Below are 12,042 nucleotides of genomic sequence, written 5' to 3'. Positions count from 1 at the left end.
CTCCTAAAATATGTGATCGCAGCTTTCATTTGGCTCACTTCTAGCCTAAATATTTCTAACATGCACTTAAGTATCTGATTACACAAGGCGCTATGATCTTGAAACAATAGTAATTACATTGTAGCATTCACACTGCTCTAGGAGGACTGCTACTGGTCAGCCAGAACACAGCAGGGCAATTTGTTACATCAGATTCCATCAGTTATTTTTTCACAGAACCTGACTTCAGCAATTTCTGGGTATATGTAAGTCATTTCTGGGCATATGCAGGTCATACAGGTGAATAATAGAGAGAAAAAAACAAAATTGCTATCTTCACATTTGAGGTTACTAAACTGCAACCATGCTAGTGCTCAAGCAAAAACTACCTAGTCAAAATCCCAGTGCAGATTAACAGTTCAAACAACAGTATGCAGCCCACAAAACAGTAAAATTTATAAAACACAGTTTTAATCATAAATTCATGGGTCATCAACATGTAAGTAGTTCCCATCTTACTGCAATACACTGAGTGTTAACTAATGGACTGTATTAATTTCTGATCAGAGTGACAACGTTGTTAGAACACTGGACCCAAAATCATGGTAAAAAGAATCAAATCCCAGGTAGCTGTTCTAATTTAGGTTCTTCATAGTTTGTCTAAATTAATTAACATGGATGTCAGGATTGTTCCCATGAAAATGATATGGCTTAATCATGTCCCCAATCTCATCAAAACCTAGCTTGTGTTCCATTTCTAATAATTTCAATTCTGATGGGATGTTACGCCCTAATTTCCTTTTGTATATTAATTTTCCATTAAATGGAAATTTAAGACAACGGCCACCTGCTAGTATTCAACATGAGTAGATTCACATGTCTATGTCTAGAGATTGCATATATGGTGTTGAGGTACAGGTACTCCAATAACCAACATGATTCTTGGATGTGATCCAAATTGGAGTTGTCAACATAAATTCGAACTAAGTGTGTACTTCCAGGTTATCAAATCACAATAGCAGTAGTTGCATCAGGACTTGCTGCACGAGTGGGTACATGTGTATGTATCAAAGCGGTGGAGGTAGTAAATGCTGCTGACAAAGTCTCATAACTGCTCAAAACATGCATGTTTATTTCATTTACATTGCTTCTTTTGTAAAGTAAAGGGGTCTACAGTTTGCTTAAGCAGAAAGACAAAAAAACTTTTACCTACTAAGTTGTAGCAGACACTTCATAAGGAAAAAGTAACTTACAATGGCTCCAAAATTATCATCCAATTTAAAATGGTTGACAATTCACTGCTGACTGACTGGAATGCTTCCACTAGCAACACACCAATGGGAACCAGGTGCTGTTGGCTCCCACTAGATTGCCGCAATCGGAGTATAAAATTTTGCCTAACAGTTATCAAGTGGGAACTTTTCCAGACAGGAAGATTTTATTTATTTCATAAAACCTAGTCCTAATTGAAATTAAGAATATATATTTGAAATGATCTACATCATATATCAGTTTCATAATGTTTACATGAATGTTATAAAGATAGTGTGTTTAAATTGCATACTTGTTAGCAATTAAGGTCTTTAAAGCAATTTTCTATTACCATGGAGAGAGAAGCACTGTGGCAGGTGCATGCTGACAGTATTTATCTCATCAATATTGCAACTCTTGGACCTTAATCATCAAATACCAACTAATTTAAATCAAATTATAGGTGTTCAGTTTTTTCAGTGAAAGTTCTAGGTAGCTTTTTCTACTTAATTCCTCAGCAATTTCTTTTCCCTCATCAAAACTTCCTCATATTTTTTGGATAAAACAGAATGTTTGCAGCTGAATGGTATGAAGATGTTCTTAGGTGGAAATGGAAATGAAGTCCAACGTTTCTTGACGGAGTGTAGGGGAACGATGTGGGAGACCCGCACCGCCGTACTAGGCAAGGTCCTAATGGAGGTCGTTTGCCGTTGCCTTCTTCCGACCATAATGGGGATGAATGATGATGATGAAGAAGACAACACAACAACACCCAGTCATCTCAGGACAGGTGAAAATCCCTGACCTCGCCGGGAATCGAACCTGGGACCCCATGCTCGGGAAGCAAGAACGCTACCGTGAGAGCACGAGCTGTGGACTGTTCTTAGGTAATGCAAAAAAATTACAAACAAAACTGAGGAAAGATGACTATTAGATGATTCACACATAAAGCATAGACAAACATAAAAACAGAGCGACTTCACTACAGTCCAATTAAAATTACTTGACAGCTGATGTCTGTCACTTCCTGCTACAGTGTTGTCACATCAGCTGCCAGCTACCACTCAGTTAAAGGCAACACACAAACATGGTAGGACACCTCACAAATTCTGTAAATGTGTAACTTGGAGCAATCTTGGAAGTGACCACTGCAAGATGTGATGGAGAGTAAGATGCTCTGTTGGCAACTGATTTTAAGTGACCAATGCTGAACTGCGGTGGAAGACATTTTTCATAGCCCTGAATTTAAACTCGTGTCCTAACCTAACCACAACTTCATGATGTGCAATGTCCCCAAGGAAATGGCGATCAACAATCTGCAGCAGAACAAAAAGCACAATGTCACTGTTAACAGTGATTAAAGTGAACCTCCATTAGGAAACTCAAGACAGAATAATTTCAGCATCAGGCCTAAAATCAACCTGTAATTTCTTGCTACTGTTGGTTACCTGAAACTATAATCACACTGTTACATGAGCTGCTGCGTTGTCGACCAAAGATCAGTCCTGGTTGGCACTTGGTTGCAGATTATAGGTGAGACGTGCAGATTCCAAATGAAAAAAGAATGACGGGAAGATATAATGACAAATAAAAAGTCAGTGCAACAATGAAAATAACATGGCAAAGTATTAGAAATAAAAAATTACATTTATTCCAATTAACTGAATAAAACAATAATCAAGAAATAAAAAAAATCCTGCTATTATCTTCTACCTGCTATTATCTCCTACACATCAGGTTTACATGCTACATCAAGTGCTACACCACTAAATTGCGTCAGATGGTTATATTTAGGATTCTGGTGACCCCATCACTATAATGAATTGCAGCTTTCAAAAATTCAGCTTCATGCAATGTTGTGCAAGATCTCTGTGGCTATAATAGTTGTAGAATCTTGTGGAGAAGGATCCAGTAGTGTTTGGTTATGCTGTGTATGACACACTAGTATTTTGTTAGCACTGTTTTGTAAGGCGTGTTCTTTTTGGTATGGTTATCATGTGTGATGAAATACAAAATAAAAGAGCTATACCCAGGATTCAAAATCCTGAACAAGAAAGAAAGCTGGACAAGAAACTGAACGTGAAATAACAAACTGCTAGGTATTTTGGCAATGACGAATGGTTCAGGCTGACGCTGTGTGCTCTGGAGGAAACCAGCTCCAATGAAACAAGTGTCAGCTATCAAGCAATTTTAATCAGACAAAAGCTTTCAAGCTACTGTTCTTTTCTTTCCTTTAGTTTAAGTACATGTAACAGCAAATGCACCCATTCTAAAATCTCTGCAGTGTCAGTCTGATTAACAGTTTCACTTTGATGATCCTCTTCCTTATATATACATTCACAAATTTCCCATTTCCCATTTCCAATCCAGCAATATATACTGTAAGGCATAAACGGCATCTTTTTCATTCACATGCATACAACTGTGATCAGAATTACAGCTCACAAAAACATGAGAAATGTATCAAAAGGAGAGGAACTAAACTTTTCAACAGCTAAGAATGGTCTATTGGCAGCAGTGAATTTTTGTCTCCTGAAGCTAAGCAACTTACTGGCCACCCATTCAGGCTCCTCGTAATTTTTAAAAACATTATAAATTATTATAGTCCACATCACAGATATTATACAACATACTCATGAAATTGGAATTTATGTGCAGTCTTGATAAATAGATATCACCTAATGAAAACCATAAATATTTACTTTTAACAAAAAAATTGAGATTTACCTGAACATGATAATGTTTGTTTTGGTTCATATAATCAAAGAGCCTTTGATAATTATTGAACTGAACATCCCATTCAGAAGCATGATCATATCTAAAATCATCACCAAGTGGTGCAATAACAACATTTGTTCGAAACAGTTGAGCTTTCTTCATGTACTGGTCCAATAACAACTGAGCTCTGAAAAAAAAAAATGTTTTATTATTTTTCTCAGGTTTTATAATGGGAAGTAGTTTATTCAAGTGGCAACATTCAAGGCAGAATCATGTTATAACTACAACTGTACCCACAAATGAAATATAAACAAGTATATTAAGAAGTAGATTAGATTCAGCATGAGATCATAGTCGTGTAGCTAGATACGAGAATTACTACATCCTTGGTGCAACCAGTTTCAATACACACGAAGCTCTAGGATTGGCTGATTTGGGGGAAGGGGACCAAACAGCGAGGTCATTGGTCCCATTGGATTAGGGAAGGCAGTCAGCTGTGCCCTTTCAAAGGAACCATCCCGGCAATTGACTGAGGCAATTTAAGGAAATCACGGAAAACCTAAATCACGACCATTGTCCTCCTGAATGCGAATCTACTGAAGCTCTACGAGATCAACTCTTTTGGCAGTGAAATAACAACATAATCCAACACAAGTATGCACTGACACAATGTTTACATTTTAATACAACTGTACTATATTGCATCATCATGAACTTAAGATATTGATTATATTAATTACAAGAGAATGGTCCACTAATGTTGTGGTGAGTTCTGTGTAAATATTTTTGGTACTGTAGTTAATATCACGAAAAATCCATTTGTGCAGTTTTGGCTGATGCTATACATGCAAAGTTACATAATAGTTTCTAAGATTACCATAAGGAGAAAACAAACAGATACTGCTGGGTGTCAAGTGTTAACAGTTATTTTAACAAGCATATTGTGCAAGAATGACAAAATGCAGCAACCTTATTTTCAGTGTAGCATTCGCTGGAGAACATACTACTTTGAATATGTGTTAAAAATGGAAATTAACATTAGATTTTTGCAAATCTTTGTTTAAAAATTCCTGGAAAGTATCTGGAACACTCCTACGAAAGAGCAAGTTTATAGCAAATATTCTTTACATTCAACCTGTCAGCATATCAGTAAGTTTTTTGCTTGTTATGAATATCTGAAGCAGACGGCAGTTGAAGTCACACACAAAAAAGCATGAAAAACATCTGATATGTATCCAGAATGAGATGAAACTTCCTGGCAGATTAAAACTGTGTGTCCGACCGAGACTCGAACTTGGGACCTTTGCCTTTCGCGGGCAAGTGCTCTACCATCTGAGCTACCGAAGCACGACTCATGCCCGGTACTCACAGCTTTACTTCTGCCAGTATCTCGTCTCCTACCTTTCCATTCTGGAAACATCCCCCAGGCTGTGGCTAAGCCATGTCTCCGCTATATTCTTTCTTTCAGGAGTGTTGGTTCTGCAAGGTTCGCAGCAGAGCTTCTGTAAAGTTTGGAAGGTAGGAGACGAGATACTGGCAGAAGTAAAGCTGTGAGTACCGGGCGTGAGTCGTGCTTCGGTAGCTCAGATGGTAGAGCACTTGCCCGCGAAAGGCAAAGGTCCCGAGTTCGAGTCTCGGTCGGGCACACAGTTTTAATCTGCCAGGAAGTTTCATCTGATATGTAATGTAGCTAATGTCTTAGACAAACCTTAAAATATTTAAGTAATGTGGACATGTGTAGCACAACTGAATTAGCTGCATGAGTATTAGCTTAACAGCCAAAAGAATGCTATTAATGCTACTCACACATGATTATTTTAAAAGTCAGTAATCAACTGCCAAAACATTCACAACAATGTCCCTTAGCTTAAAGCACTCCAAAAAAGCAGTGGAGCTCACATAAAACCAGATATAGAAAACTGGCTTGGACCACAAAGTGTCAGCAGGGCAATTTTTGTGGTAAACATACAGAGTTATTGAAAGGATATGCTAAGAGAGAATGGAGATATTATATTCATTGCAGTAGACAAGAAACTGAAATTGGCCAAGACACAAACTGGAATGCATGAACGATCATTTGGGCAAGCCCCCCCTATCAATGAGGGGCATAACCTATATTTGGACGCTCTATCCATCACCAAACTCAATCAGTTTGGATAATTACTTTTGTAAGTGGTGAGCATGACACGACTTCCTGTGAAACAATACTAAAAGCTTTCTCTGAAAATTACTTAGAATATACAGTTTGGGGACTCACTGATGACAGAAATATATTAGATCCGATGGCAACAAAAAGATCTGTGCTCTTTGAGGACGTCACCACTGAAACTGGTATCAGTGACCGTGAGGCAGTTGTAGCAACAACAATTAGTAAAATACAAAGGACAACATATGCAAGCAGAAAGAGTTATATGTTCAGTAAATAAAGATGCAGCAGTGCCTTCTTGTAAGTAAGGACTTAACGTTTATCTTTGGGTGTGAGCATGTACAGGAACTGTGGGTCAAGTTTAGAAACATATTTGATCAATCCCAGGATGGGTATGTACTTCGTAGAATAATTTATTATGCCAGGACTCATCATGGTATACAATACCTATAAACAAACACCCAAAGAAACTGTGACTACTGCACAATAGGTGTGAAACAAAGCATAATGGTACAGATAAAAAGGTATTAATTGCAACATGTTTGGCTATTCAAAGAGAAATGTATGAAACTTTCATTGCCTATTGTAGTAAGGTTTTACTGATGAACCCCTCATAAAACTGAAATAAATTCTGGTAACAATATATAAAGGCTGTCAGTGGCACCAGAGTAAGTATCCAGATACTCTTGGATGAGACAGGAACCAAAAGTTGGGTACTAAAGCAAAATCTGAAATACCAATTTTATTGCCAAAAATATTATCACATGAAGTATCAAATGAAATTTGTGACTGGACTGAGGATTTATTGTTAAGGAGGACACAGCATGGAGAGTAGTGGATAGATGTAGGAATAACTTCAAGCATAGCTCAGGAAAGTGTGTTGAGATTAGGGACACGAAAAATTCATGTTTGCAATAAATGTGAAGATAGATACAAATTCTGCCTCAAAATGTGAAAACATAACTTTATGTAATAAATGCTGTTTCTGTATGCAAATTAACCATTTCATCAGAAATAGTTTGAAATAACCTTGCTTTCTGCATATAAATATCACAAAAGTAATCAATTTTCAGTTACTGGTAAAGCCCAATTTGGGAAGAGTATATGCTAAAGAACATATCTGCAAAATAAAGAACGCACCTATTCACAAATGCAACAATGTATCAGTGTAACTGTTGGTCAGGTCCCGGTCCCACATCAGGCAGTGGGCAGCTGAATGGTCTCTATAATATACACATCACATAAAGGGACTTGAGATCTCAGAACAATGAATGCTTGCTGATTATCATGCAAAACATTACAACATGACCATTTTATGTGCGGGATGTTCTGAACTGTTATTACACAGGACACCGCTAAAGGCTGGACCTGCACTACCTTGTTTATGACATTGTCAACCTCAGCAAGCAATTGCATGGCAACCATTTCCAAATGCTCTGTGTACTCGAATTTTGCTTTGCATTGTGTGTAGTTCATTATTTTGGAATGAGCAAAGAGACTAATGCTAGTCCATCATGGAGTTGGAGTACGGCTATCATATCAGAAGGGACTGGAGATTTATGTGTCAATTCTTCTTTCTTAGAAACACAGAACGCAGATTGGATGACCTGTGAGTGGGCACAGTGCACCAAGGGTGACATGATTTTTGTTTTGGTAACAAGGTTGGAACCACTCTGGTGCACCAAGTCACTGGACAGAGATGGTGTTTGCTCCTTATAGCAGAAATGGTGATACCTCATGGCTTCATTCAATGCCAAAGACTTTACTGTGAGCTGAGTAGGGTGTTGCTGACTACGGACTGTACCCTATTGGTCAAAGTACACAATTGGCATTTGGACTTTGTGGCTCAGTAGTGTTGCATGGGCAGTTGAGGCGGCGATTTCTGCCATGTTGGACAAGCTACCTTACTAGAAGTAAATGTGTTTAGCATATCCCTAAAGGGGTAATGCTTCTATCAGGTACTGTACGCTGGTGTGACTGCTAACTCTGCTCTTGTCTATATGTAGTGACTTAACTGTTGTTGCTAATCTATCATGGTTAGATGAAATAGCCATTATTTGTCTGGTAAATCCCACAATGGGTGTAGCTTTTGTTGCATGTTAAATGGTGCCCAGATGAGGCATAAGGCTTTGTGTCATGCAGTCATCAAGGGCACAAGAGTGGGCCAGTGGCTCCAAAAGCCCATATCGATGATGTTTCGTTGAATGGTTCGCACGATGATGCTTGCTGATGGCCCAGCATTGAAATCTGCAGCAACCTGCGGAAGGTTTGCACTTCTTTCACATTCGAAGATTCTCTTCAGTCATCATTGGTCTCGTTCTTGCAGGATCTTTTTCCGGCTGCAGCAATATCAGAGATTTAATGTTTTACCAGATTCCTGATATTCACAGTACACTCGTGCGAAGTTCCCCACTTCATCGTAACTTGGTGATGCTGTGTGCCATCGCTCGTGTGGTGACTATAACACCACATTCGAACTCACTTAAATCTTGATAATCTGCCATTGTAGTAGCAGTAACTGATCTAACAACTGTACCAGACACTTGTTGTCTTATACAGGTGTTGCCGGCCACATCACTGTATTCTGGCTGTTCACTTATCCATGTATTTGAATAAGCACGGCTATAACTGTTTCTTTGGTGCTTCAGTGTATGAAACTTAATAAACACAAGGGATCACTGTTAGTCATTTCACAAATGGAAAATTTATATTTATTACAAATTCTGAGGAAGTGCATAGCACATGTTAAGGAATCCACAAAGAAGACTTCAGTGCCATCTGTTCAAGTACTATTCCAGTACCTGGAGCTTCCAATCAAACTGGCCTAACAGAACACACAAAAGAGATATCATCAGAAATGGGATGCTGTGATTGTAAAAACTAATACGAAAGAGACACAGAGATGACCAAAAGCCTTAAAAAGGAATCATTGGAAAGACAAAGGACCTGTTAAAAAAACCTGTAGGTTAAATTAAAGAATGCCACAGTAAATTATGTAACAATTTTACCAGCATATATCTTGTATAGGGATAGCAAGAATAAGGTAAAGGAGATTATGTATAGATATAGTCCATTTGACACTAAGTAACACCCAAATCAAACTTGATAGTAAGTGGCTAATATTGATACATCACACAATTTACCATGCACCACACTGATTCGCAGAGAGAGTGTGTGTGTGTGTGTGTGAGAGAGAGAGAGAGAGAGAGAGAGAGAGAGAGAGAGAGAGAGAGAGAGAGAGAGAGAGTAGATGGGGAAGCAGAAAGAGGTGAAGTAACTGAACTGATTTAGACCATTAGGTCATAAAGGATGGATAACATGATGGTGAAACTGAGATATCAGAGTAACAAAAAGAAAAGTAAACTCTTGAGTAGTCACAGAAGGATTAAACTATTGCCAATTGCTGAACTGGAGGAGGAGAGGGGTTCATATGCATTTTTGCACTCTACAAGAGAATGTCTTAATATCCGATTTTATTCACAGCAACAGTTGTCAGTGGCAACGTGCCTCATGCTTCATGTGGTCACATCATCATTACACAAAAAAGGTCTCCTTTTGCTGTAGTAAATTTAAAAGAAATTATACATTGGCCCTGGTATTTGCGTTGAATTCAATAGAGCTAATAAGGTCCTCACCTCTGAACTACATTCTGATCAGTGATTGCTTGTGGTGGCTTCTTCCAGGGGCAAGATATTCCATACCCAGGTAATCGTCGAAAATCGAACTGACAACAGACCTTCGGGTCTGGTCCACAAGTATGTGGAACATCATAACTATAGAATGGCATCATGTGAGTCAGCAAATCTGTTGTTCCAGTATGATCTGTAAAAAATTTCATCAATATTCTACATAAGACAAGAAATTTTATATCAGTATGATCTGTAAAAAATTTCATCAATATTCTACATAAGACAAGAAATTTTATATCTTCTCTCAACAAATGTCAACAACATGACATATTATTTTAATATGTTTATGCAAAATAATATGGGATACAGTGATACAATAAAGAGAGTTGCACAAAATTCATCATTACAGTTTATGTTAGAAAATAATGAGCAAAAGTACAATGCTAACTATACAGTACAATCAAAAGTGTAGGAATTATGAAAGACAATTTTACTACTGTTTTCTGTGATTATAATGAAGCTTGCAGCTTGAACTGCAGATTTACAGGTCACTGCTGCCTGCATCTGCCATAATACAGCTAGCTGCTCATACTTCCCGAGTGTTACACATAAGGCACCTGCGCTGAGTGAGGTTTCCCCTGCTGTATGTCACTGGGCCTGGTCCTCGGACAGTAACACTGTGCATGTGCATTCCATACTATGCGACTAAATGTTCAGGTGTTTTCCAAAAGCTCACATGTGTCGCAGTCTTTTCAGTGAACCTGTCTGCAACCCAACATGTCATCTATATGGGGAACAATATATCCTTTTCATAATATTTTTGATTTTCTAACCTGGACTTTCTATTGTTAGATTTGTGAAGAAATTTCTAGAGAATGGTTTCATGTTAGACAAATAAAAATCTAGAGAACTCAATGTTTTAACTGAAAATTAATTACACAAGGTAGGAGACACCTAGGAAAGAAGTCTGAGAAAGCCACTGTGTGGTTTTGCACTTCAGACTGCTTTGTCAGCAGCCTGTGCTCACAGAGTTGTGCACAAACTCCAACTGAAACCATATAAAATAACACTAGTGCATCGACTGTCTTACTCAGATACTGTATCTCAACATTATTACTGCTACTGGCTGTTACTGCCTGTATGTGATGGGGTGGTTCAATTCGAAATGCTCTTTTTTTCTGATGAAGCACAGTTGCATTTTGTCAGGGTACATAAATTCGAAGAACTATCACGCTGGCATTTCAAAAGTCCTCATCAGATGCATCAACAGCCTTTGCATGATGTAAAAACAGGAGTGTGGTGTGCAATTAGTGCAAGACAAATTACTGGACCAATCTTTTTCCATGAAACAATAATTGCTGATAGGTATGTCAAGAATATGCTGCATTCTTCTTTTGGAGAACTAACACCTAATGAAAAGACCTATGGTTATTTCATGCAGTACTATGCAAGACGATATACTGTCAATGCTCCTATAATGTAAAATATTTTTGACAATATGATAGTTGACCAGCCTGTGTACTCCAGATCTAAATCCACGTGATTTTTATCTTTGGTGAATGTTAACAATAAGATATGTACAAACAATCCCCATACACTTCAAGAGCTAGAAGACAGGGCTCAGCTAATCATTTCAAAAATTTCGGCAGCCGAAATTTAAGTGTTTGGTAATGTATTCACAAGGTGTCGTGCTGTTCCTGTCATGGAAGGACGTCATTTTGTTCACTTGCAGTAAATAAAGGTAAGCTTGTTTTAGTCAGATTGCATCACTGTTCATGCTCAACTCAGATGAAGCATTTGCAAGTTGCTGTACTCTGGTAATTCGATAAATATTGAATGAAATACAGTCTTAAGTGTTGTGCTAAAAAAGAGCATGTAAAAGTGACAGTAATAACACAGAACATCAAAAATAATGTCAGAGATTATTATAAACCTCCTCTTGTATGTATTAAATTTTCTTCATTCTGATTTGGCTGCTGCACGAGAGAGAGAGAGAGAGAGAGAGAGAGAGAGAGAGAGAGAGCATCTCCATACTAGTGTATCTGATTACACAATAGAATTATCATCTTATTGAAACTGTATATATCATGTAAGTGTGTTCAAATAATGTATCAATTGTTAATTTCATGTTATCAGGGTTTTCTTTGCCTTCACTTCCATTCTGTGATGTGGAATTGAATGATAAGCATTTTTCTACATTTTCAAAGCTCTGTTGTCAAAGCATTGTTGGTTAACAGCCATCAGCCGGCATTATGCTACTAATGTTGGCTGGAATTGAGAGATAAAGAAAGAGAAATACAAGATAGGGAAAGAGATCAA

At 37.9% G+C, this 12,042-nt stretch overlaps 1 protein-coding gene across 1 annotated transcript in view; it reads right to left on the bottom strand.

Annotated features, from left to right (window-relative positions):
• Nucleotides 1-12,042, bottom strand: part of LOC126197246 (alpha-mannosidase 2) — a 236,572-nt gene that overhangs the window by 88,887 nt on the left and 135,643 nt on the right. Inside the window, exons 8-9 of the mRNA XM_049934627.1 lie at nucleotides 9,730-9,916; nucleotides 3,958-4,135 (exon numbers count right to left, since the gene is read on the bottom strand). Coding sequence (XP_049790584.1) covers nucleotides 3,958-4,135; nucleotides 9,730-9,916 — 365 coding nt within the window. The remainder of the gene's footprint in view (nucleotides 1-3,957; nucleotides 4,136-9,729; nucleotides 9,917-12,042) is intronic.

Source organism: Schistocerca nitens, chromosome 1 (assembly GCF_023898315.1).
Source record: "Schistocerca nitens isolate TAMUIC-IGC-003100 chromosome 1, iqSchNite1.1, whole genome shotgun sequence".
Lineage (NCBI taxonomy): Eukaryota > Metazoa > Arthropoda > Insecta > Orthoptera > Acrididae > Schistocerca > Schistocerca nitens.
The sequence above is the reverse complement of the archived record's forward strand: the minus strand, read 5'-3'. Positions and strand labels throughout refer to the sequence as shown.